Source organism: Balearica regulorum, chromosome 5 (assembly GCF_011004875.1).
Source record: "Balearica regulorum gibbericeps isolate bBalReg1 chromosome 5, bBalReg1.pri, whole genome shotgun sequence".
Classification (NCBI taxonomy): domain Eukaryota; kingdom Metazoa; phylum Chordata; class Aves; order Gruiformes; family Gruidae; genus Balearica; species Balearica regulorum.
This window is the reverse complement of record NC_046188.1, coordinates 38,549,210-38,574,109: the sequence shown is the minus strand read 5'-3', so window position 1 is coordinate 38,574,109 and position 24,900 is coordinate 38,549,210. Positions and strand designations below refer to the sequence as shown.

Genomic DNA, 24,900 nt, shown 5'->3' with positions numbered 1-24,900 from the left:
GCTGATGAGCAGAGAGCATCATTTTCTGCTCCACAGGGTGTGCACAAACAGACTGTCATCTTATTCCTCCTACTGAGGAGAGATGTCTAAAGGTACATAAGCCTCCTGCACACCGAGCTGGTTAAGAACCCAGGTTCTGAATTATCTCGAGGGCCTTGACTGGACAGCTGCTATTATAAAACAACTTGCTGAAGCACAGGACTCCACTCACCTTTCCTTCCTGAATTACCCTGGCTTGATGGTTTATCAGTTACAGAACCTAAAGGGGAAGAAAAAGACATCTATTCAGATGTGGCATGATCACACGGAACATATAATTTCACATTAATACAGTCAATATCTCAATCCACAAAGCGTTGGCTTTACTTGCCAACAGCTCAGTTTCCAATTCAGAGAGCCTGTGGCTTCAACCAACTGGGATAGCATAAGGAAATTTTATGCATTAAGATGTTAAATCAGGATGAGGGCAAACAAGAAATCTTTAGTAGCTGGATCCAGTGATTTGAAAGAGCTCAGAGCAGCGTGCTAGTAAGAAACCTGGAATAAATCCAAGGGCAAGAAGAAAAGATCAATAAGAGTAATTTCTTTCATTTGCAAATGTCAGGAAGAACAAATCAAAAACAGGTGGGGAGAGTGTGCAGGGAATGCAAGGGGCAGTATTCTAAAGGAAAGGGATTTAAGTGGGACAATTTGCAGAAAATGTATTTCAACCACCCCCTGAACATCCCCAGCTGTTTGAAAAGGGAGACTGAATAAGATCCAGCATGTATTTGAATACGACACATCTTGGGGTTTTTAATATAAATTAGATCTTCATACAATATATGATTCTACACTTATTTCTGCAGTTTGCTTTAGTGCTTCATCATACTGTTTTCCACTAAAACTTGAACTGATAATAAAAGCTTTTTGAACAAATCCATTACCAAAGTGTATTAAAAAATCTATGACAAGCTTTTTTTTTTTTAATAGCTTTATTCCCTGGAAACTGATTCTTCTGTGCACCATTACTAAACAGTTCCAGTGATTACTTCAGGAAACAGGGATCAAAAGTCAGCTCCAAAGGAGGTGGCTCTGACAGGGCCAAGAGTCTGGACAAGACAAACTCTAAATGTAAACTCTATTGCCCAGGCACTTTCACTTGCAGATCAGTTCACCACAAATCTATTGCTGAATTACAGGTAGGAAGCACATACCTAATATTATTCATCATTGGCCTAACATCGGTGTGTCCTACAATACACCATGAATTTACTTTCCTGGCAACACAATTTCATGAACAGCTCAAAACTAAATGAACAGATCAGCAAAACTCTAAAGCATGTCCTACCAAAGCTATATACTGGAAATGGTGGAAGTCAGTCATATTCTAAGGTTTAAGCCAAATTACTGTGGCAATTCACCTTACACAAAACCAGGATATTAACCTTATTTTCTTTCCCTGTACCTGTGAAACACCAAGCATGCCCTCAAATTACATCGACTCACTGGTTCCCAGACAGTTCTCCCCACTCAAATCAAACCCTCACGCAAGTCACTCTGCTTATTACCACAAAACACCCTACAGCCAAGAGGACACTGAAAAAGGTGAGAAGGATTAAAAAACCAAGTTTGACTGCTGTCATGCTCACGTCTAAAGGGCAAACACTGCAGGGCCATATGAAAACCCAGATCCCAATCTCATCCCATTTGAGCCATCGGCTGCCATATTGTATAGCAGGGAGAAAAAAAACCAAACATCATTCTGTTTTAAGTACAGAAAATGATTGATCTGGGCCCAGTAAGCCATAGGGCAACAGAGCCCAGAGTGTCAGGCTGAGAGCTCAAAAGCATGTCACTTAATAAACCCAAGAGTAACAGCCTGGCTCTGGACCTCCCTCTTGCACACTGTGGTGCAAGCCCAGTGCTGTCTAGCCCTATGACACAAACATGGGGATCCTGGAACTGAGCAACATGATCAGAAGACCCAAATCCATTATAACAGCAGGAGCCCAGATTTGGGGGCTAGTAGTCAACAACTACCAGTTTCTCAGAGCCACCTTAGGAAACTCTTAACTGACATCACTCTGCAGGCAAAATGACTCCATAGCCCACTCAATGCAGCCCAAGAACAACTTCTTTAAAATACAGCTCACAAAAAAAGTTATCCCAGCTGCTATAGGAATCTCTGCATTTGGAGTACACAGCAACACTGCAACAATCGCCTTGGCTACCACAGGCTGTTACCTTAGTGTTTTTTCTCAGTGAGCCTTGCAGGAGGGTCTGTACCCTAACTGTAGGGTGGATGTGCCACAGTCCAAGCTCCCTTACAGCTTCCAAATGCCAGCAAGCACACAGGGAGGTAGAGGCACAGCTGCAGTATTAAATTGGGTAAACTGGCTAAGTCACCTGAAAAGATCAAGCACTCTGAATAGGATGCGTTCTCCCCATCCCCCTTTGGTTATCAAATTAGTATTTGTTGAAGCCACTCCCACAGTACCTGAACATACAGGAGTTTTGTTCTGTACAGAAGAACCGCTAATAGGCTTGCCATCAGGTGTCACACACCAGCAGTATCCAGTGTAGGTATGGCACTGCACCTGTTTGATAAAACAAAGAGCAGGCATTTCATTTCTCACTATCACCCTTGACTTTTATTATAATCCAGCATCTTAATGGAAGTCCCAACCCAGACACATCACAAACACATGCTTCAGAGTGAGGAGGTCACGCAGAGAAGTACCTTTGATATCGTTAACTTTTCTTTCTCCCCTCGCCTCCCTCCCCAAAGAAAGGTAATTTCTCCTACTCCAACTCCTTTAGCTGCAATTCAAGAGGCAAAAGAAGTTACAAGTAGTTAGCTGAGAACACTACAGTTTGGGAATACAGCAGTTGTGTCTCAGCTCACACCACCCTCTGCTAAATCCCATTTACTATTTACCATTACGTAGTTGTCCCACTACTGGGATGAGGAAAGGCCACCCTGGCCCAATTCCACAGTCACTGCTTGAGAACAGCTTTCTGTGAGCATTTCAAGAGCATTTCATTCAGTAAACACGGCTGGAAAAATGCAACACTGATTTGTTATGTTAACAAACCCTCTCCAGACAGATTTAAGCTCATTCCTGTTACTATGTCAACCTAGGCAGTAGGAGCAAGATCCAACATGCTCTTCATGTATTGACAAGGACTTAAGAACATTTGATGAAGGCTCTAATGAGTCAAAAAGGTACACAGCACAAGATTCATCTTGCTTAACTTTAAAGCTCTACACCTGAACTGAACATCTAGAGTTGCCCAGTTCCTTCCTCCACCACTAGGAATGACTAGTTCAGATATGGAATTCTAAAGTGAGAATAGATAAATCCTAGTCTAGCAGACTATTCCGAGTAATATCTATGCAGATATTAGTTCAGTGGCAGTTTCATCCAATTTAATAAATCTAATTACAGCCTTTGCCCCAGCTTTCAGAGAGCAATCAAGCATTTGGATGAAGTTCAGGATGCCTTTTGACTTCCCTCGAGACACAAATAAACGATCATCATAGTCATCTGTGTAAATACTAACAGTTTCCAAGATTCTTTCTAGGATTCAAGCCACACTTTCAGTTGTGGTTGAGTGTGCACATCAGTACTTCCAGCACCTTGAAATGGTATAGAAATGCCTACATTACTATAAGCTAGAGATCATGGCTCCTTCAATCCATTTCTGAAAAAAGCCATGAAATGAGATCACTTCAGAAACTGCCTTTTTATTTTACTTGTAAATTGAATTCTGTCCATTCTCTCTTTTTTTTTCCCCTGCAAGTTCACTGAAGCCAATTTCCCATTCCAGTCCTCTCCATACAGAAGAGTGATGGGGTGTTTGTACCATTCTCTTTGTTAGGGATCCTTCAGAGCTAGAACAGTCATTCCCCCTTGCTGACAGCTTGCTCCGATTCCCTAAGGTAGCGGAGTTTGTTCACAGACTTAACAGCAGTCTTTTTTAAAGGCTTTGAGTATCACATAAAACATGATCTAAGAGCAATTATTACATGGTACCAGTGTTTATCTTGGGTTTGACTAAAGTGCAAAGCAATCATTTTGCCTCAAGCAAATTAACTTTTAGCAGCCAAAATGAACAATAATCTCACGTACTCATGTCACTAAAGTCACTGTCACTGCTATCTGCACATTTTCATTTTTATTCTCTCAATATATATCACAAAATTGATTGCAAATTGCTCAAAAGCACTATGAATTTAATTAGCAATAATCAAGTTGCAAAATATTTCTTATTGTTCAATCTAATCAACTGCACATTCAAAATAAGTGTGATGGAACTGCTTTGTTTGCTGTGTTTAGTGTTTATCTCTGCTGATCACACACACGTTACTGCATTCCCAACAGCACAAGAAGCTGTCTTTACATCTAAGCATTAATTGTAAGAATCTTACCCAGAGATGAAGCCAAATTCCAGGATAGGGTCTTGAATTCGTAGGGCAAGACCACTCCATGTTACATTACAGAAAAAATCCAGTGTACCCAGCATTAAAAAAATTCAAATGTTAGTGACTTGATAGTCCTTCAGCCAAGCCTTTTCAGAAAATAAACTACATGGCAGAGGAGTCCAAAAAATGTATTGACATAAAGTTAGGACAGATGCATTAACTAACATGTTATGCAACTCATCTCAATGGAGAGCTACCAATTACATACACTCATTTATGCAAGCCAAGCACATTACATCCATAAAAGCAAAATAATTTTGTAAATAAGCTAGTGAAGGCTGGTCCTTGGACTGCTATCCCGTGACCCTTTTTTCTCCCTGCCACCGTTAAAAAAAAAAAAACCAACCTCAGATTGACAGCACTTTCACAACCACTACGTGTTATAATACAGCACCAAAGGACTTCCCTACTACAGATAATAGCAGCAATGAAGTCTCAGCCCTTATTCAGACAACTACCCTGAAGAATAGACACTTCAACCTCCTCAAAAATCACTGCAGTTGGCTTTCCTGAATGTCTTCATGTTGAGAGATGCTATCTTTCACCATAATACTTGACCAGGTCTCAGCATATTTAAGCATCACAATAAGTGGCCTATGGCCTGCAGTTTGCAGGTCAAGGGTTCAGGGGAAAAAAAACAAACACTGGTGTACTTTCCATTAGTTACATAGCACTAGTATGGCATTGAAAAAGTGTAAAGATGATCACTGACCCAATACCATTTCTAAGCACTGTATATAAACACAAACTTTGTAAAAAGTGTCAGCTATTCCAGAACACCTATAGTAAGGAATCTTAAAAATTCAAGTTTTTACTTTAAATTTTTCCAATGAGTTTCCAATTATCGTAGGTTTCAGGTTCTGTTTCTAAAGTCCATTTAAATCTTCTACTTTAAATTTATCATCATTCTACTCCCATAGTAGCAAGATTTTTAAATACTGTTAAAATCAGAAGAGTAACCATGTAAAAGTGACACCTGTTTACTACATAGATCTAATGCAATAAATAGAGTTAATTTGGGCACTATCAAAATACATGTTAGAAAAAGTGTGTTTGACTTTTTGCCTCACAGTCTTCAAAAGCTAAGTACTGTGTCAGAGAAAATACCTTATCAATTTATATACAAAATAAACTTGATTGCTAACCAAGGTGCAGCTACAGAATGCTCATTACTGCTCAAAGGCACATGACAGTTTGACATCTCAAATTTACATACACTTGTCCAACAGTTGAACATTTTAAGTTACATAATAGGGAATCAGAAATAAAAGCTGCAATTAGCAGCATTAGCCCTGCAAGCACCTGAATCCCTGATCATGCAGGAGGACACTGTTCCTATTTTTCAAGGGTGAGATATATGCCATCTCAACTGTGCCTCAACTGAAGGATGAAAAAGCACGAAACAAACCCAACAAGTATTGCTCTGCCACCATTACCCAAATTAAGAGTGTAGCAGCAGATCCTCTACTCCCCCTCTCTAGCAGCTAATGTACTAGCCACCATGAATGAACATCCTGCTCTTAACTTCATTACAATATGAAAACATTAAAACTACAGTCACTGACAGACTCCACATCCTCTTAATTTCCTAAGGGAAAAAGAAACTACTGTTTGAGTTTCTTCAGTATCTCACTGGCAGTGCCAGAATCAGATTCCCAAGCATTCCAAAGCTTCCCTTTACAGCCATTTGACAAAGGAGGATCAAGTGGTTGTTTCCAAAAGAGAAGCTGGAAATGGGAGAGACATTGCATGCACATCTATGAGGGAGAAAACAGGGGCAAAGCAGTAATTCTGTGATGGCTGAAACCAGTCTCTATAGAGTTAGAGAAAGCAGAAGTTTGCTGTAAGAGGCTTGAGAGCACCTCGGGCAAGCACTGGGCTGAGCACAGAACAGCAACACTCACACTAGCCTTTCACTGCTGTTCAGATGCAGAGTTTGGTAACTGACTCCTATCCCATCGCAGATCAGACAAACATTTCTCCTTCCATAATGGAGGGCAGAGAGAAGGGAAGAAAAATATTCCCTCTGCATTCAAAGCAATACTTTTATGAGAGAAGATAAAAAAACACATCCAGTTTTTGAATGGCACTGCTGAGGGCACGCAGCAGAGCTACTGACCGCACTCGCAGCACGAGGCAGGGCTCCAAACCCTCGCTGCACCCGAGTGTTCCTTGTAAATACTGTAAAAACAGTTAAATAAGTTTTCCAAGCCAGTAGATCATCTGGTCTGACCCACAGAGCAGAAGCCGCAGTATCACACAGCAATTCTTTAATCAAGCCTTTCCTTTGTTCGAGCCATTGAGGCTTATCTAGAACATCCTCTGAACCCAAGTTAGAGGCATATAATCAGTATATTGGTCTGATGACTATTTATTCTACTGTAAGTGGCGATGCCTCTGTTTTGGTTTAAATGTCTTGCTGTACTGCTTGGACCCTGGATCTTGTCATACTTTCTGCTAGATTAAGAGTCAGCTGACTATTGTCAGAAGCCTGCCTTGCCTTTACAGACAATTTTAGGGAGCTATGAATCAGTCTGCATGTCAAGTTTGAGTTTCTTTGGGACTGCAACCCCTTAAATAATTTTTGTCACTTTTTCTGTTCCCTGCTCACATTTAATTCTTCCCAAATGATGTTGTGCAGACAAATATTCCCACCAGGGCTTTATGCAGCAGCCACCTCCCTCAAGTCTATGCATCCTTCAAGAAAGGTTTGCTCCACAGGAATTTCACTATTCACATAACCAGGGAAATAAGTTATTTGTGGCAAAAAAAAAATCTTAGCCATGGTCAAGGGCAGTCCCAACACACACTCTGGCACAGATACCATTTTTAGCTTAGAAGAGGGATCCCCAAGAGAGACTCTCTGCTTCTGACACAGAATGTGACTCTTTAAAGTTAAGAATGATCTTACATTGTTATCTTCCTTAAGGATGTCCATTCCTGCTTTAAGAATCTGTTCCTTTGCTCTCTTAACTGGTGGTACTTTGAAGAAATACCATATATAACCAAAGTTGCTACCTTATGAGAAACACAATGAGAGCTGCAGGAAGAAAGCAAATGCATAAGTAGCCGAATCTGCAGAGCAGAATTCAGAGAGCTCCAGCTACAGTCTTCTATAGAAGTGATGTCTTAACAGAAAAAGCCAGAACTATCTAATAATTAAAGCCCAGATTCTTTATGAAGAGCTTCTTTAATACAGCAAGACAGACTGTTCTTTCCTTCTGAAAGGAGAGGTTAAGTCCTTGAGAGCTTAGTATCACTAGAGTATGAGCACTGAATAATGAAATAATAGACAGAATCCAGGGAATGCGGGACATGTCTACACAGTGCCCTGCAGCACCGTGCTGCATTAAGAAATGAGTTTGTCTTTCTGCCCAGCACGGTGCTACACTAGCCAACACAGAGGAACAGACTTGGATCATGAAGTCACACTGAAGGCTGTGAGGGTTCCCCATGGCTTTAGAAAGGGGTCTGTTTGTGGGACTTAGGAGAAGGCAGTACTTTGTACATACGTCGGCATAGCGCAGAATGAAACTATTGCTATGGACCGTAATATAGATCACTCCTTCCAAACAGACTTGTATTACCAGATGTGGGAGTCCTCTGGAAGCTATCTGATAACTGAAAACTGCTCTGACAAAGTCAGCCCACTCACTGATCCTGGTGTGAGACAACATGTTTGACTGATGCACTTGCTTTAAGAGAAATCTCAGTGCTGCATCAATAACTGCACCAGCAGCTGCAGTTTTGAGAGCCCTAAACTCAAACTCTCCAAGGAGACTCGCTCTCAGCCACGTGTATGCAGACTTGCAAGGAAAAGAAACCACAGCTAGACAGTGGAAGGTGGCAGCAAATAGCAAAACACACCACAAAAAGCCCCACAACACTACACCCCCAAAGCAGGGTTAACATTATTCATGTTCATATTAATCTGTCTGAAACTGATCCTGTTTAAAACCTCAGCAACCTTTTCTAAAAAACCGCTTGGGGGAAAACTATGAAGAATGCAAGTCTCTCAGCCCATGGCAACATGCCCAATGGCACTAGGCAGCAAAAGAAAGTGTGCAGATTACCCAATAGAGCCTGTTGTTTATGAAGAACAGATCACAGCAGGTTAAGTGCAGCATGGAAAAGGAATGGCATTTATGCAAAATACAGCATAACAGCAAAAAGGAGAAAGCAAGTCTTGGGAACAGAAACTGGTTTTAGTCACGTCCAATTTTGCACAACAGTACATGAACTCAGTTTTATACAATTAATCTAGTTACACATTTCAAACAAGCATTATGTTGTGAATAACTCAAATTTTATCTGTGTACTTACATTGCTGTGGGCTAAGTGCAGTGAGATTTCATTATAGGAAGTAATATTCCCCACACAAACTAAAACATAAAGAAATAGCAATTCCAGAGCAATTCATCAGGTCTGCTCCCATTTACAGACATCCCATCATGCCTGTAATATCACCACCTCTTCCATACTGCAAATCCATGCCACATTTTTAGATGCGTAAGGAGTGCTAAAAAAGGATTTTCTAATATGTTTGCAATACATAAACTCCCAGAATAAAGGAAGCGGCACACACGGTGCATAGAAACAGTTGCTAAAACCAGTGAATTGACAAGTGCCTGCTCCTCTTCATGCAGTACGCAAAACCCATTATAACTAGCCATGTCTAGGCAAACCGGCCATCCAAGCAATAGAATTTTTGGCAACGATTCTTTTTGGTCTAGATTTTACAGACAATGAAAAAAGATAGATTATACAAGTGTAAGACACACAGGATGTCTCTGTCATGCAAGGTTTAAATACAATCCAAGGTGTTTGCCTTCAGGCCCTTCACCCTTGTTACCACACCTAACTGTTGGGCCTCAGAGCCAGCTGCCCTGCAGGGAAGCAGGAGGAGATAAGACGAGAGCGGTCTCCCCTCTGCAGCTGCTACCCCATGCAGCACATGCTGCTGGTCACGGAACAGCAGAGTAGCTATGTTCTTTTCACCACCCTACAGCCTCATCCAGTTTGCGGTGGATCCAGCCTCAAATTCATACAGTTTTGTACTTCATGCAGTTCCAGGAGCTGGAAAGGGCAGACTCGAGCTCCCAGCCTCACTTAGCGCTGCTTTCAGTGTTGACCCATATTGACTGCAATTTAGTTTCTAATCAAGAGGAGAATGATAAACCACAAAAGCAACAGTTCAATCTGGTTAAGACCAAACAGGTTCTGGGACCATATAGTTACCACTACCAAATGCAGCTCCCAAACCTGCACCGTTTGTGTTTTTCACGCCTGCAAGACTTTCAAGAATTTCCCACAATAAATTAGACAAAACCCCAGATCTTTTGAAGTCTGATGGCAAGGATGATGATGTGGGCTTGAACATCTACAAAAAAGAGGCTCAGCTCAAGACGTGAAAGCAAGTCATCCACATCTTGAGTGAGTGCTATAACAATTGAGACATTTTATATTTTAAGTATATGCATGCATCTTGGTCTCCCCTCTGATCAGAATTTCTTCTGCCCAAAATATTCCTCCAATAACAGTTACATAGAATGGGGGAAGCTGTTGAAAAAGTTTCCCTAGCCAACTCTGCATACAGGGTATACCCTGAAGCGTATGCATCTGCTTAGATTCTTGTTGGGATGAGGCTTCAAGGTTGAAGACCATGGCGGGTATTTCTCCTAGAAACTTCTTTGAGAGATGCTGTTCTGTTTTGGACTTCCCAACCGAGATTTTGGAGTTTGGATGGAGCAAGTCTCTGGGTACTGAACCAGAATAAACTAATAACAGTTCAGACCTGACTTCAGCAAGGCCTCAGGGACTTCAAGAACTGGCCTAATACAGCTTCCCCTCAGAGCAGAACCCAGGGGTGCCAATTCTCTGTGCAAGAGATGCAGTATCCAAACCACCTCCACCAGATGAGATCTATTAATGAGTTGCTGGAAGCAAAAGCTGTTTAGACTGTTCACCAAAACTCTGTTTTTTATATATCCTTTTAAAATCAAAGTTTAATTAATTTGGACCAGAAGTTAAAGGAAATATTTGTCTCAAATGCAGGTTGAAACTGGTTAGCTTCCTTGGACATTGTTTCATTCACATCTTATGCAGGGACAATGACCTTAAATGCTGCAATATAAATGATGAAGCTGCTTCCTGAGGTATGTGGAATATGGAGTACTTTTACAACCCAAGGAATGATATGAATTTCAGTTAATTCCAGCTACAAAGGGATCAGAAGTTTCCATCATGCCAGGTAAAACAACAACGTTTTAGTGTTCACAGATAGGACTGAACAGAGGAAGAATGTGAAGCATCGCTTGGCTGCCAGCTGAAAACACACAATTTTTGTAAGCAGTTTCATGCTGCCCCTCCACTGGCAACACACACTGGCCAGAGAATGTGCAGGAAAGAGGCCCAGCAACTGCTCAGCAATCCAGACACCAGTACCAGCCTTCTAAATAAAGTTTTCTTTCAGAGGGGTTTATCAACTGCACTCTCAGTCCAGCTTATTAGGATAAAAATTTCACCTGCACCCCCTACTTTAGTCTCCAAGAGGTTGATGGACAGCTGACAGAGACATCGGAAAGTCAACTTTCCTTCCTCCTTTTTTCTTGAACTATAAAGTTTAACATGGAACACTTAGTTGGCCCACTGTGCTAGGTTTTAAGTATTCCCCTCCAGTGCCAACACAACCCGAGCAGCTCTACACAAAATCAAATTTCAACAATTGAGAGTGTAGTTAGACTGCAAGAAACTGCAGCCACCTTCTCTTACTCCCACCTTCATAAGATGGTCCATGCTGTACACAAATATGATGCTGCTCCAAAGTATGCAAAGTTGGCAGGATGGAGAAAATTTTTTCTACTTCACCATTAAAAAAAAACAAAACAAAAACACTCCCACACACCAGATAATGGGAGGGTAAGGCTGAGGGGAGAAATAAAAATTTTTGGTAGGTTATCACAAAAAAATCTTTCTTCTCCTCTTCCCCCAGGCATCACAAAGCGTTTGAAGCAACCCCAAAGCTTTTTGTCTCCCATCTTTTTGAAGCCAATATTGATTATATTTTGGAATTTTTTTTTTACCTTCAAAAGATTTTGCGAAACAATAACTAATGAATCCTAAAATTTCTCTGAGGCATAAGATCTCTAGAGTAGCGCTAGATATAGGGAAGCTAAGACAAAAGAAGTTGTGTGACGTACCGAAGTTCACAAAGTAGAGGTCATCAGGGTTGCAGAATTTTGGCTTTTGAGACACAAGCCAAACTGAGCAGACAGCATATCCCTCCTATCTGTTAGGGAACTGCATGAGCCATTTTTAACACCCAGTTCAGTTAGTACTGGGACACTGCTCAATATACTAATGGTAACAGAACCAAGCATCACTCTTCATTTCTACCCTGCCTCGGCAAACTACTCTTCCTCTCAAAATCTGCTTCACAAGGGTTTTTGGGGGGTTTTTTTGTTTGTTTGTCCCCGTCTGTCCGTCCCCGTCCCCCCCCCCCCCCCCAGTAACTACTTCAACTTCTCTGGAATTCTGTAGGACTTCTCCCAGTCCACCTATTTCTATAGGATGCTTAGTGACCAGGACTGACTATTCATTTTTCACAGATGTTAAAGGCCAACAAACCATAAGCCTCCTGTGCTACCCCTGCCTGAGATTATTGCTTCTGAAGAGAAACAGCATTATGAAACAGTCTACAATCCCAGCACATCATTTAGTTCCAGCAAGTAAACAGTGAAGAATCAAAAACCCAAACAAAGCAGTCTCACATCACCTCCCTGCCAGACCCCAAATCACAACAAGGCACAGAACAGGAAAGAGGCATCTGTCACTAACAAGTACCCTGCAGAGGCTGAATAGACCACTCTTTTTAGCTGTGAAAGATGAAGCACAGGTAACAGCAGAAGCAGCTTGGTCCACCCTGTTCTGCATGAGCCACAGCTCTCTTTGCAGTTCATCTTCAGGGGAAAATACACTTGGTTTTGTTTCTGTGCTATGCTGGAGGTTGATGCCATTTGTTTCTGTACTACGTTGGAGGTAGATGCCTTTATATATGTGTCTTTCAAGGTATGGTAACCAAATCAAAGCTTCAAGTTGGTTAAACAAGTCCCCAGCTTTCAACACTTCCACCTGAGAGAGTTAGCGTGCACACCCATGCTGCCATCATCACTTGGCTCATGCCTTAACAGTGAATCTCCTGCAGCAACCGTGAGCCTCCCTGAAGGAAGCCAATAGAAATTTTACCTGTGTGAATGATCCATCCTCATTACATTCTGGGATGAAGACTGCTTCCTGGGGCTTCTTTGCCTGTTCCAGTGCTTGAGCTCTCTCTAATCGACACTTGCTTTGGCCAGCATCTACAAAGATAAAAGAAAAACCCACTTAAATCGCAAACACCATTTGGCCTCTTCAAAAGCTACCAGATGCACCACGCAGCTACAGGGGGGAAAAACCCCAAACAAATACAAGGAATCAAGGACCATTACCTGCACATTAGCGAGGCAATTATGGAGTTAGGACTCATGATCCCAAAGGCAAATATGAACCTAGATAATCCAAGTGCAAGCCAGTTACTGAAGAGCTGCCTAATTTCCTAGGCAATAGTTTTTATGGTCATCCAAGGGTTCTCGAAGCTTTTTCCAATAAGTGCTAGAGCACAATGTCCATGCAGTGAAAGGCCTTCCCAGAGGGAGTTACTAATAACAACAGCCGGAAACTGGATGGCTGAGCATAAGTCAAGTAATTCAGGCCCAGAAGTGAGCAGTGTGGAAGAAAGGATGGCCCCAAAGCTTCTTCTCTGAGCAACTCTCCCAGTAAGATGCTAAAATAACCAGCCACCCAACTGTACTTCCATCTTTATGTGGTTCAGATAAGGTAGATATGCCATTGCCTGTGTTTTCCTGAAACCCAGTTTCTACCTCTAGTCCCAGTGCTTACAGCCAGGTTTGCATTATACTTTCTCATATCAGTTACTTTGCTGCCAAGAAAGAACATTGCTCTGCAAGCAGAGCTTGAAGGGGTTAAGATCTCAGCTCTGCACTTATTTCAGATGATGGCAGCATGTAACAAGACCTTAACCATTCCAGGTCCAGCTCACTGTTACAGAGCATAGACCCAGATAAGCCTAACACTGATGACTGATGGGTCAAAGAGAAGAGTTCTGCTCTGCAGAGATACACATTGAGTCAGTGTTTACATTTAAAAACTTGATGTCTAATAGTACTGCTGTTCATTTTAGAAAGAAAAACAGCAAACATCTGTTTCCATGGACTCTGACACAGGGACTAGCACCTTCTCCTCCTTTCCCCATGAATCCACTGACTGAAAGATTTTCAGCGCAGAAACTGCAAAATCTAATCATCAGAATCTTTCAGCAGCACCATAGAGCGTGATCACTGTTGAATCCCCATTCTACCAGGCACAGAAGTCACGTTGGTCAACAACAACAAAAAAATTCCACTGGATCCCTGAAGATCCCATATTCTGCATCACAGATCACATGAACTTCAACAACAGAATCACTAGTGCCAGCACTGAATTAGAAAGCCAGTCTGGGTTCTCAGATCAGCTGAACTGACATTGCATGGCAATAGAAGCCATTTCTATCTAACCATATCTAGATGCAGAAACCAATGACAATGCTATAAATAGTTTTGATAAAGACATAGACCAAAGCTTTCAAGCTGAGTACTTTATTTACACAACCGATGACTCAAGAGATTAAGTTTCCAGTTTGCCAACACAGTTTCATTTTAATCACGTTACTCCAAGAAGGATTTCACAGGTCTTCCGAAATTATGGAAATCAAACCCTTCTTTTTAGAAAGAGCCATTATTCATAGCAATAGTACAGATGCCAGTAGCTTAAGCGCTGGGTTACAAAGCAAGAGTGCCTATATCAACTGTGCCATTGGCCCACTGAGTGATTATGAGTCAGTCACCTCACCTCCCTAGGATCAGAAGGGATAGAAGGTCATATGTCACTCATCTTTAGAGTGTAATTTGTTTGTGGGGTGTTTGAGCAATGCCCTTAGCACATGGAGCTTTGATCTCAGGTGGACCTATTATGAGCTTGTATAAAGAACAAGGCTGTTACAGAATTAAAAGACTTTCTTGAATAAAGCTTATGCTGAATTTAGAGAAGTAGTAATATTTTTTTTCCTAATTAGCCATGATATAACCTCTAAGCTGGAATTTTCTTTTTTGCTCCTGCTTGCCAAAGTGAGCAGATAATCAAACCTTGTTTGCACACCTCCACTGGAGGATGGTCCTGCCAGGAGCACTGACCCTTCCAACACATGCTCAGTGTTTCAGCTGAAAAGGAAGCACTGGCAATGCTGTTAACTGGAACACCTACCACCTGCAGATCTCCTGTTCAAGCTTGAGTTTAATCTTGCTTGGCATGACATAGGACATTATTTCCAAACCAGAGGGTGTGGCTGCTGTTTTATAGTTAGCTGTCTGACTACAAACACCTTCAAGTTCTGCTTCACAGGAGACAGCTAAGTAGCAAAAAACCCAGCATAGATTATGCAGATCTGCACACATACAGCAAGAAAAAAAAGTTGTGAATTTCTCACATGACAATCAAAGCAGATTCACAAATGAAAGTGTGTTTTCCAGTCTCTCCATCTGAGGATACAGGACTGCAGACAGGCTTATCTGGTTCTTCTCCTGAACATAAAACAGAGGCTTAAAGCATTTCCTCATAGCATCTACTTTTGTGTTGGCACACTCATAACTACATGACTGAAACTGGATGCTTCACCACATGGCTGGTAGGAACAAGCATTCTGTGGTATCCTCTGTAGTACAAATACATTAGGAGCCCAGGCAGAAGGGATATTAACTCAGATCTTTGTCCAATTTGTCTAATGAGCAAACGTGCACAAAAATCAAGCCCTTACTATAAGGAAAAGATAATATAAACATGTTACTGCTAAGGTGACTATGTCCCTCTTGGCAATTTTAACTGGTCTTTTATAGATTGAACTCTGTTACCACCCAGTAGGCCACACTGCGTAGCACACCACAGCATTTAAGAGCTTGTCATTGTTGCGGTAACCTCTTTTGCAATTCAACCCTTGGCTCAAGTGGTATCTCTTCACAAATTGCTGCTGAAGCGCAGAGAAGACAGACAATTTTTCTCCTGTTCATGAATGCTCAGCCCTGATTATACTTCTCCCATCCTCTTTCATTGATTTCCAAAGGTCATGCCAGTCCTTTTACAGCCTTGACTTGGAACAACCACCTATATACCATGCTAGCTAGAGAGGTGTGTGCATACCACTGTTTTTTGTCTGTCATTTCATAGTTCAGCTCCAGTAAAAACAGTGCCTTTAATATCAACACTTACCAGTTTGTTTTTAGAAGGACTGTCAATCCTTTTCTTCCCCACTCCACAGGCTGGTATTTTTATAATGTTTGCATCAACATGTGATTTCAGTGGGATGACTTCACCTTGCTATTTTTGCTTTGTTAATTAGAAAATGTAAAATATTACCTAAGTGCCAAGCGTTAAAAGTAGCTGCCAAATAGCTCACCCCAAATAAGATGCATTACAAATTTTACTAAAGCCTGATGTTATGATGTAGATTCATATACTCTATTCTGCATTTTGATTGTTTACCTGAGAGTTTCAGTACTTTCTTCCCTCTTCTTAAACATGTTCTCTGGAGTATCAAACACCAAGCTTATAACACAGAATAGCATCAATGTATTCTAGTTTTATAGTCTAGACAGACTAAATAGGACTTTCTCCTCTCTTTTACATAAGGTGAAAAAGTAAAACAGGATGACTTTTTTAAAAAGCAGAGCTGTTTAATAATTTGACTTTAAATGTCTTCAAACTTAGGACAGATTTACCGCAGCTCAGAAAGCTATGTTTTAAAGAAAATTCATCCTCAAGTTGGTAGCTGGCAATGAGGAGATTGTGAACTACAAGTGATGGTTTTGACATCTGTGGCCTAATCTGCAGAATGCAGGTGCACATAATTCTGGATTTTGCAATGAAGTTGGCTAGTTACCATGGTTGATCTTATCCATGAATAGTTTATTCAAATGAGACCACCGTGTCCCTCATAATATACACAGTGCACTCCTGAATAGGTCCCAAGAATTCCAGCATCCTCTCTTCAGAGAGAAGCAGTTTTGACGCCACACAACATCATAGTATAAAGACCCGAGCTACCCTAAAAATACAAAATAAAACATCTCCAGGCATCCACATCACACCAGCAGCAGATCTATATGACAACTACAAAAATCTAGCTATTTAATTCTAATTCTACTTTGCTTTTATCAAAAGCCTGAAGGGCAAAAATTGATGCAGGCAGCTTTTCAGCTATTTCTAGTTCTATTAGGTAACTGTCTCATACAAGCCAGGTGCCCACCAGGCACAAAGCAGTCCAGCTACACTGAAGTCAGCATATTCATTCCCATTTATTCTAGCCACTGATCTGTGTCTTTGCATAAAACAGACAAAAATGCAACCTGAGCAAGCTACAGAAACATGCCCATCTGCCCCACAGGGTGTCAATCATTCTCCATTCTCCCCATTATTTTCTACTTCATTTCTGACAAGTCCTACACCTGCAGTCTCCAACTTTTTTCCTTTCATGCTAACATGCTTTGCTCCTTCTTTGATACCCACATACCATTTCTACTCTGAAGTTCCCTAACTTATTTGGAGCATATCTAAAAACATGCCTAAACTTGTAAAGCAATTGGAAATGTCATTTCAGATTTTATTGACTTAACTGCTGCCAAAGAGGGACTCACTTTATTCTCCCTTGACTAGGAATAAGAAAGTTCAAAGACAAACACATGGATCTAGGAAGTGGACTAAAAAAAGTGATTTCAAAATATCATCTCCTGTCCAACAGAAACAGTAGGTAGAATAGAAAGATTACCTTCAAACAACCCATCACTAGTCAGGAGACCTTCCTTTCCTGAACATTAGCCAATACTTATGTTCTTCTAGGTGTCCCAGGAGATGGGCTGAAGATCCCTGTTACAATTCTCACCAGTAACTTACAGACAGGTTCAAGTCACCTAGGAGAAAAGGACCTAGAGGTATTGGATGATAGCAATCTGAATATGAGCCAGCAGTGTGCCCAGGTGGCCAACATGACCAACAGCATCCTGGCTTATATTAGGAATAGTGTGGCCAGCAGGACTTGGAAAGTGATCATGCCCCATACTCTGTACTGGTGAGTGCTGTGTTTGGTTTTGGGCCCCTCACTACAAGACAGACATTGAGGTGCTAGAGCACATCCAAAGAAGGGCAGTGAAGCTGGTCAAGGGTCTAGAGCACAAGTCTTATGGAGGAACAGCTGAGGGAACTAGGGCTGTTTAGCCTGGAGAAGAGGAGGCTGAGGGGAGACCTTACTGGTCTCTATAACTACCTCAAAGGAGGTTGTAGTGAGGTGGGTGTTGGTCTCCTTTCCAAAGTAACAAGCAATAGAACAAGAGAAAATGGCCTCAAGTTGTGCCAGGGGAGGTTTAGACTGGATATTAAAAAAAATTTCTTCACCAAGAGGGTTGTCAATCATTGGAACAGGCTGCCCAGGGCAGTGGTTGAGTCACCATCCCTGGAGGTATTTAAAAGACATGTAGATGTGGTACTTAGGAACACAGTTTAGTGGTGAATGTGGTAGTCTTAGGTTTACAGTTGGACATGACGATCTTAAGGGTCTTTTCCAACCTAAATGATTCTATGATTCTACATGGTGATTTATGATTTAAGAACAAGCTCTATACCGGCAGACTTTCAGCATGATTAGAAATCTAAAGGGGAGTTTTTAGAACACTCCTACCCTTTAATTTTTTTAATTAAATAGGCCAAACAAGTTCCTAGAAACCAACAAGTTAATCAGAATCACAGAATGATTTGGGTTGGAAGGGACCTTAAAGATCACCTAGTTCCAATCCCCCCTGCCATGGGCCACCCTCCACTAGACCACATTGCCCAAAGCCCCATCCAACCCGGCCTTAGAACACTTCCAGGGAGGGGGGCATCCACAACTTCTCTGGGCAACCTGTTCCAGTGCCTCACCACCCTCATAGAAAAGAATTTCTTCCTAATACCTAATCTAAATCTACCCTCTTTTAGTTTAAACCCATTACCCCTTGTCCTGTCACTACATGTCCTTGTAACCAGACCCCCTCCAGCTTTCCTGTAGCCCCCCCTTCAGGTACTGGAAGGCTGCTATAAGGTCTCCCCGGAGCTGCCTTTTCTCCAGGCTGAGCAATCCCAACTCTCTCAGCCTGTCCTCATAGGAGAGGTGCTCCAGCCCTCCGATCAGCTTCGTGGCCCTCCTCTGGACTCACTCCAACAGCACCATATCTGTCTTATGTTGGGGACCCCAGAGCTGGACACAGTACTCCAGGTGGTGTCTCATGAGAGCTGAGTGGAGGGGCAGGATCCCCTCTCTTGACTTGCCGGTCACACTTCTTTTGATGCAGCCCAGGACAGGGGTGGCTTTCTGGGCTGCAAGCACACACTGCTGGCTCATGTTGAGCTTCTCCGCAATCAATACCCCCAAGCCCTTCTCAGGGCTGCTCTCAATCCATTTTCTGCCCAGTCTGCAGTTGTGCTTGGGATTGCACCAACCCACATGCAGGACCTTGCACTTGGCCTTGTTGAACTTCATGTGGTTTGCACGGGCCCACCTCTGCAGCCTGTCAAGGTCCCTCTGGATGGCATCACTTCCCTCCAGTGTGTCGACTGCACCACACAGCTCTGTGCCATCAGCAAACTTGCTGAGGGTGCACTCGATCCCACTGTCCATGTCACTGACAAAGACGTTAAACAGTGCCTGTCTAAATACCAACCCCTGATAGTTCTATGATAGAACTTAAATATGTTAAGTCACAGATATCCAATATACCCTAACACTGACTACATAATCTTGACAGCTTGCCAAGACTATTTTAACAAGCATTTGCCTTCATCCCTTCAAAGTTTTGAGGCAGAACTCTTACTTGACATCAGGTCTTAAGATGTCTGCTGACAAAAGGATCCAGGTAGGAGTGCTTGGCCATGTATTTTATACCCAGCTAGGCCATCTGGAACTATTCCCTGGAATCCCATCAATGAGGCTCCATTTGTCATGGATGCTGTAGTTTGATCATTTTAAGCTACTCCTGACTTTTAACCCTTTGTGATGTGTAAGTGAGAGTTTGACAGGAGTTCAGATAATTTAGCACTGAAGGAATTTCATTGAAAAGCATGTGAGGAAACTAACAAGGAGCAAGAGCTGAATAACAGTTATAGCTCCCAAAGGGCTGGCAAGATTTCATCTTTAAAAAGTCCTTAGCTTCTTGGTAGAGAGCAGAGAGCTAAGCTGAATCAAAAAGGTTCTGTTCTCACTATGGAAATCATTCTGCTTGCCTTGGCACAAGCACAGTTCAAGTTATCAGCATATGAAATTGGAAACCTATGGTTATTTGAGGTGCAGAATTATGCCTTGCTGTCCACAATATACTTCCTCTTTTCCTTATTTTAGTTACTGGAGGTTTTCCCCCCACTCAGAGAAGGAAGTACAAGTTAAAATTGCTCATTTCATAAGGATAATTTCTTAGATACAGTATCTATCACAATTGCATGTGACTGGGCTCGATGGCCTATGGGTTCCCTACCAGTTGTATGGGAGCTCCCCTGTAGAGCATCTCTGTCATGCAGAAGGAATGAAGGCTGTTACAGGGAAAACCTGGTATCCTACTGCAGCAGTAGAAGGTGCTCCAAAGCTGCTGGTGATATCTTCCTTTGTGCAAGTACAAAATAGAGACCTGGCCCACCTCCTGTAGTTAGGCACACCTGTCTTGCAAACGTCTGTATTTGCGTAGAACAGTGATCTTTATGCACAACTAGAGGTTGTATTCTTTAATGCGACTAGAAAAAACAAAATACCTTTCAATAGCAGCACACATGGAAATTACTAGCAAGTTTAAATTTGAATGTGATAGCTAAAAGAATATTCCTACTTCACAGGATTCATAGGAGCATTAGTAGTTCAAAACTAAAACTTGCAGTTGCCAATCAATCCCAGGCTATTAGGTGCTGCTCTTATCTCTTTGCCTCTTACAGGTTAAGAGGAAAAAGGAAAGGAGAATGCAAGTAGTTTCAGCTAAACATTTCAATTGTGTCAGAGAGCAGAAAGGAAAGTATACTTTACCTGAGCTTAAGAAAAAAGTCTTTAGTTACTTCTTTGGGACTCTGCAATCACAATATATAGTGGAGTGTATAGTTTGGCAATCAACATTTTCTCCACTTCCAGAAACACTTTTGCCTATGGATGTACCACATTTCAGATCCCATGTTTTAAGTGACTGAACAGTGCCAGCTTATATGCCAATATCAGCCATAGAGTTGCTTATCTAAGCCACTCTGCTCAAGTGATGAAAGCAAAAGCCGGACTCCCACCCTATCACTTCTTATTGTGATACTCCAAAATGCATCACTTGAAAGAACAGTCCAACTGCTTCTTGGGCCCTGGGAAGAAAGCAAAGCTTCTTGATTTCTAGCACTCAGAAAGCAGCATGCTTCAAAGGCCTTTTTCTAAGCTACAGGAGAGAAGCTGCCATAAAACAACCCAGCAGTGAGAAGAGAAAAAAAAAAAAAAAGAGTCATACAAGCAAGCTGTTTTTCCAATGAGAAACTGTTTAAGAGAGCAATATTTGAGGTCATGTTCATAATTCACCTAAACTATAAAGTTCGTCAATACATTGAAAAGGGATTTCCATTTTAGAACAAGTAATTCTGAAAAAGATACATTTATATAATAGTAAAAAAGTCTTCCTAAACAGAAGTCAGGTTTAAATGTATGGCTATTTATCCTTCCACAGGAATTTTAATGAATTTCTCCTGTCACTTTAAGCAATTGCTAAAAACATCTGTGCCATCTGCCCTCTGAGTCAATTGTGTCTCAGAAAATGCACTCAACTGGATTTTCACTTCAATGCAGAAGCAAACTATTTGTGTAACAAGACACCAGTATTCCCAAAAAAAGTTGCAACTTCATCTTTAGACTATGCCGAAGGGGAGTTGAACTAAGAAACAATGTTCTCACTTTTAAGTAGATTTGTAACAGCAAACAGGCAAAAAAGAGGCCATGTAAACCCTTGTATGCATTCTGTCTTCTTAATCAGCACAGCACAGAGAGGCTGTGGATGTCTGAAAAGGGACTAGACATCTAACATGCACCACACTTTTCCCCACTCCACATTCCTATCACTCTAAGGTATCTCAGGTCCTCACTGACACAGGTAGCAAGAAAGATCTCTTCTTTCAGGATCTGATTTTGCATTTCCATGCTTCTGTTTTGCAGACACGCATTTCGGCCCTTTTTCAGTGACGTCGCTGGCTCCTTTGCCTTCTTTCATTGATAATTTGGTCAGTTCTCACACCTGCCGCCTAAACACAGGCTCAGATACCCATGCTCACATGGATGCACAATTTCAATCAGATTATCTCACAGAGCATGGTACTAAACTCAAGGGTCTAAGAATCCAATTTCTCATGAGGTAGGACTCCCATTCCTCCCCTCAAAGGCATTTGAAATCCACCTACCTTTGCACCGGCCACGATGTGTCACACTCAGACTTGACTCCCGGCATTTGGCTCTCTGATAGTCGCACATTGACTCATATGTTCTGCCGTCAGAGGCACAGAGGGGTTTGGACTGGGACCTGGAGCAATGCAGGTTACACTGAGGGTCTCTGTCACGGTCGCTTATTAAAAACTGAAGGAAGTGAAAAAAGGAGGAAGGGAGAAAAAAAATATTGGTTTTGTTTTGTTTTCCAAAACAGAGCATGGTGTGTTTTGTTTTTATGACAATAGCAGTATGGTCTGTAATGCAGTTTAAGCTGCCTACCAAAGCTGACTTTGCCTGAAGGGAACTTAAAATGAAACACGTACATCTTTTAAAAAAATTAAGGGTCTTTGCCATTCCATTTTCTTTAATGGAACGGAAACATTAGTCACTCTGCCTCACCTCTGAAAACATAAGATGTGCAAAGCCAAACACAACCCACACGGGAAGGGCAATACTGAGTCACAACAGCCCAGCTTGCCCAGTGCCCTGCCACAAACAGTATCCGGTACTAGACAATTTTAGTCAGAGGTGCAAGAAACTTATCACTGAGGATGGAGGAACCCGAATAACCTATCAAGATTGGCCTTGGTAGTTGAACCATGGATGTGGCCAGTTTTATATCACCAGTTATTTGTTTTTTTTAAAGGATTACTTAAGTCATCTGTGGATACCACCTGCAACAGCATACCCGCACACACCCAAAGCCACATCTTGTTCCTTCCCAATGACATCCAGCCCAGCCGGTAATTGCATTCCATGCATCCCACAATCTAATTGCACACTATGTGAAAAGTCATTTCTTGTCATCTTTCTGAATACCTCTTCCCAAGCATTCAGTTCGGATGCAGCTTATTTTGTATAAACATGACACTCCTTTCTTGTCAACCTCTCAATGCAAACAACCCCAGTCTCCCAATTCCTTGCCCAGATTACTTCCTCTGTACCACAATCCCTGCTGTTTCGCTTCTCTGAAGACAGCTTAACTTTTGCCTGATCTTTTGGAGATGGGGAAACCCACAATGCACACGAACGAGTCACCATTTTCTGTCCACTTGTTCCCTGCAAATCCCAACATCTGGCAGCAGTTTATTGTTGTACCCTTCAGCTGTACTTTGAACTGCCTATAGGCATACCCAGGTCTCTTTTCCAAGTTCATACTGTCTTCCTGATGACCCTGACTGCCAGTCCTCGTTCTATAACGATCGGAAGAGTCTCACCAGGATGTGACAGCAGCCCTTTTCACTTCCCATGCCACCCTGCTCAGCGGTTAGTCAGACCTTCAACTATAACCCAAACCCAACCATCTGCTCCCAGGAAAATTTCAGGGGACTCTTGAAGCAAGTCCCATGAGGATTAAGCAAAGAAAAGAGAAGTTAAACCTGCTTGCACTTCCCCTTCCCAAGCTCCCATGTCTTAAGCCTTTCGCAAGCCAGGGGGGACCAGAATTGCCCTCTAATACACCGATATCCCAGCTCGCTCTCAAAGCTGTATGAGCTCAGCAGTTCGGAGCTGGCTGGCAAGCGGGCACTGACTGACACCCTGCCTGCATGCACAAAGCCACGGCTCTCCAAGTGTGTTGATAGCTGGATGCCTTACAGGGAAGTGTGAGTCATTGCCATAATCACCTTGGTGTTACAGTTGCCTACAAAGCTGTCTGCTCTATGCTTTGAGGTTAAAGCTGTTGAAAAAACATTGCCTGAAGCCGAGTTTGGGTTGGTTTTTAACCACTCCAAGAACATGCATCTCTGAAATTTGTTTTTTGACATTTAAAAAAAAATTTCTTCACCCCCATTCTCTGCCCAATTAAATGAGATGAAAAACAATTGAGAAGTTGCATATTTTCATATAAAAACATATTAGCTCTGTACTGCTGGATCTTTTGAAGACTCATGCATTACTAAGAACACCATTTAAACATGACAGATGGGAAAAGTAAGCAAGGTCTACGCTTGTTTTAATTTGGGTGGGGCAATTTTTTTTTTTTAAATCTCATCTGTCAGAGACTTGCCAAAATTTGTAACAGCACAGACTTTTAAAAATGTTTTTGTTCCTTTTCTGCAACACTTTCTATAACCTGGCAACACCTGTTCCAAATGGGAAATTGGAAAATTTAAACCTGAAGGCAATTTTAAATGGTTTATAGAGACCTGGACTAGACTATAAAAACACCATAAAGCTGGACCAGATTTTTGCTCAGTTCTTGTCAGGGGTTAGACTACCACAAGTTAGCTTGGAATTGCTCTGACTACAGCAATGTCTTTCTGTAGCCCCCGAGGTGCAGAGATCACCAGTGACTGTAAACATACAGCAAAAAGCAGCAGACTTCAGCAGGATGCTGAAGCTTCCTCCCAGTGTGCAATGTCAGAGACCCTAAAAGGCTCACCAGGCTTTTCAGCTGTCTGTATAAACAGACTTTAAAAGCCAAGCTGCCTGATAGCACAGTATGGTGCACATACAGTGATCAAATATTCAGTTAAACACAGAAGCCATTCTTGTTTAGGAGGAACAAGAGTACCTGCCATTTATCATGACTTTGAGGGCTTGAGCTACTGACATGAAACTTTTTGCAGATTCCTTGTGTCAGAAGCTGAGTTCTACAGATCAGAGTTATCCAGAGGTGCACCAAAAAGGTTAGAATACTGGTTCCCAGCAAACCATATTACAAACTTACTGAAAACTCAGCTTGTATCATGAAAACTCACCTAAGCTTTCTGTAGCCTGTACCAAAATACTTAGTATAGAGGGGCCTGTGTGGCCCAGGAACACCCCTCCTCCCAGAGAGGGCATCTCTGAAGATTAGAAAGTCCTTCTCAGGGCTGACACAAACCAGCTAAAC

The 24,900-nt window shown here is 41.9% G+C and overlaps 1 protein-coding gene across 9 annotated transcripts in view; it reads right to left on the bottom strand.

The window, feature by feature from the left end:
- SMOC1 (SPARC related modular calcium binding 1) overlaps nucleotides 1-24,900 on the bottom strand; it is a 137,675-nt gene that overhangs the window by 68,293 nt on the left and 44,482 nt on the right. For all 9 annotated transcript variants that reach the window (XM_075754232.1, XM_075754230.1, XM_075754231.1 and 6 more), the window contains exons 2-5: nucleotides 22,040-22,211; nucleotides 12,713-12,825; nucleotides 2,480-2,579; nucleotides 212-259 (exon numbers count right to left, since the gene is read on the bottom strand). In XM_075754232.1, coding sequence (XP_075610347.1) covers nucleotides 212-259; nucleotides 2,480-2,579; nucleotides 12,713-12,825; nucleotides 22,040-22,211 — 433 coding nt within the window. The remainder of the gene's footprint in view (nucleotides 1-211; nucleotides 260-2,479; nucleotides 2,580-12,712; nucleotides 12,826-22,039; nucleotides 22,212-24,900) is intronic.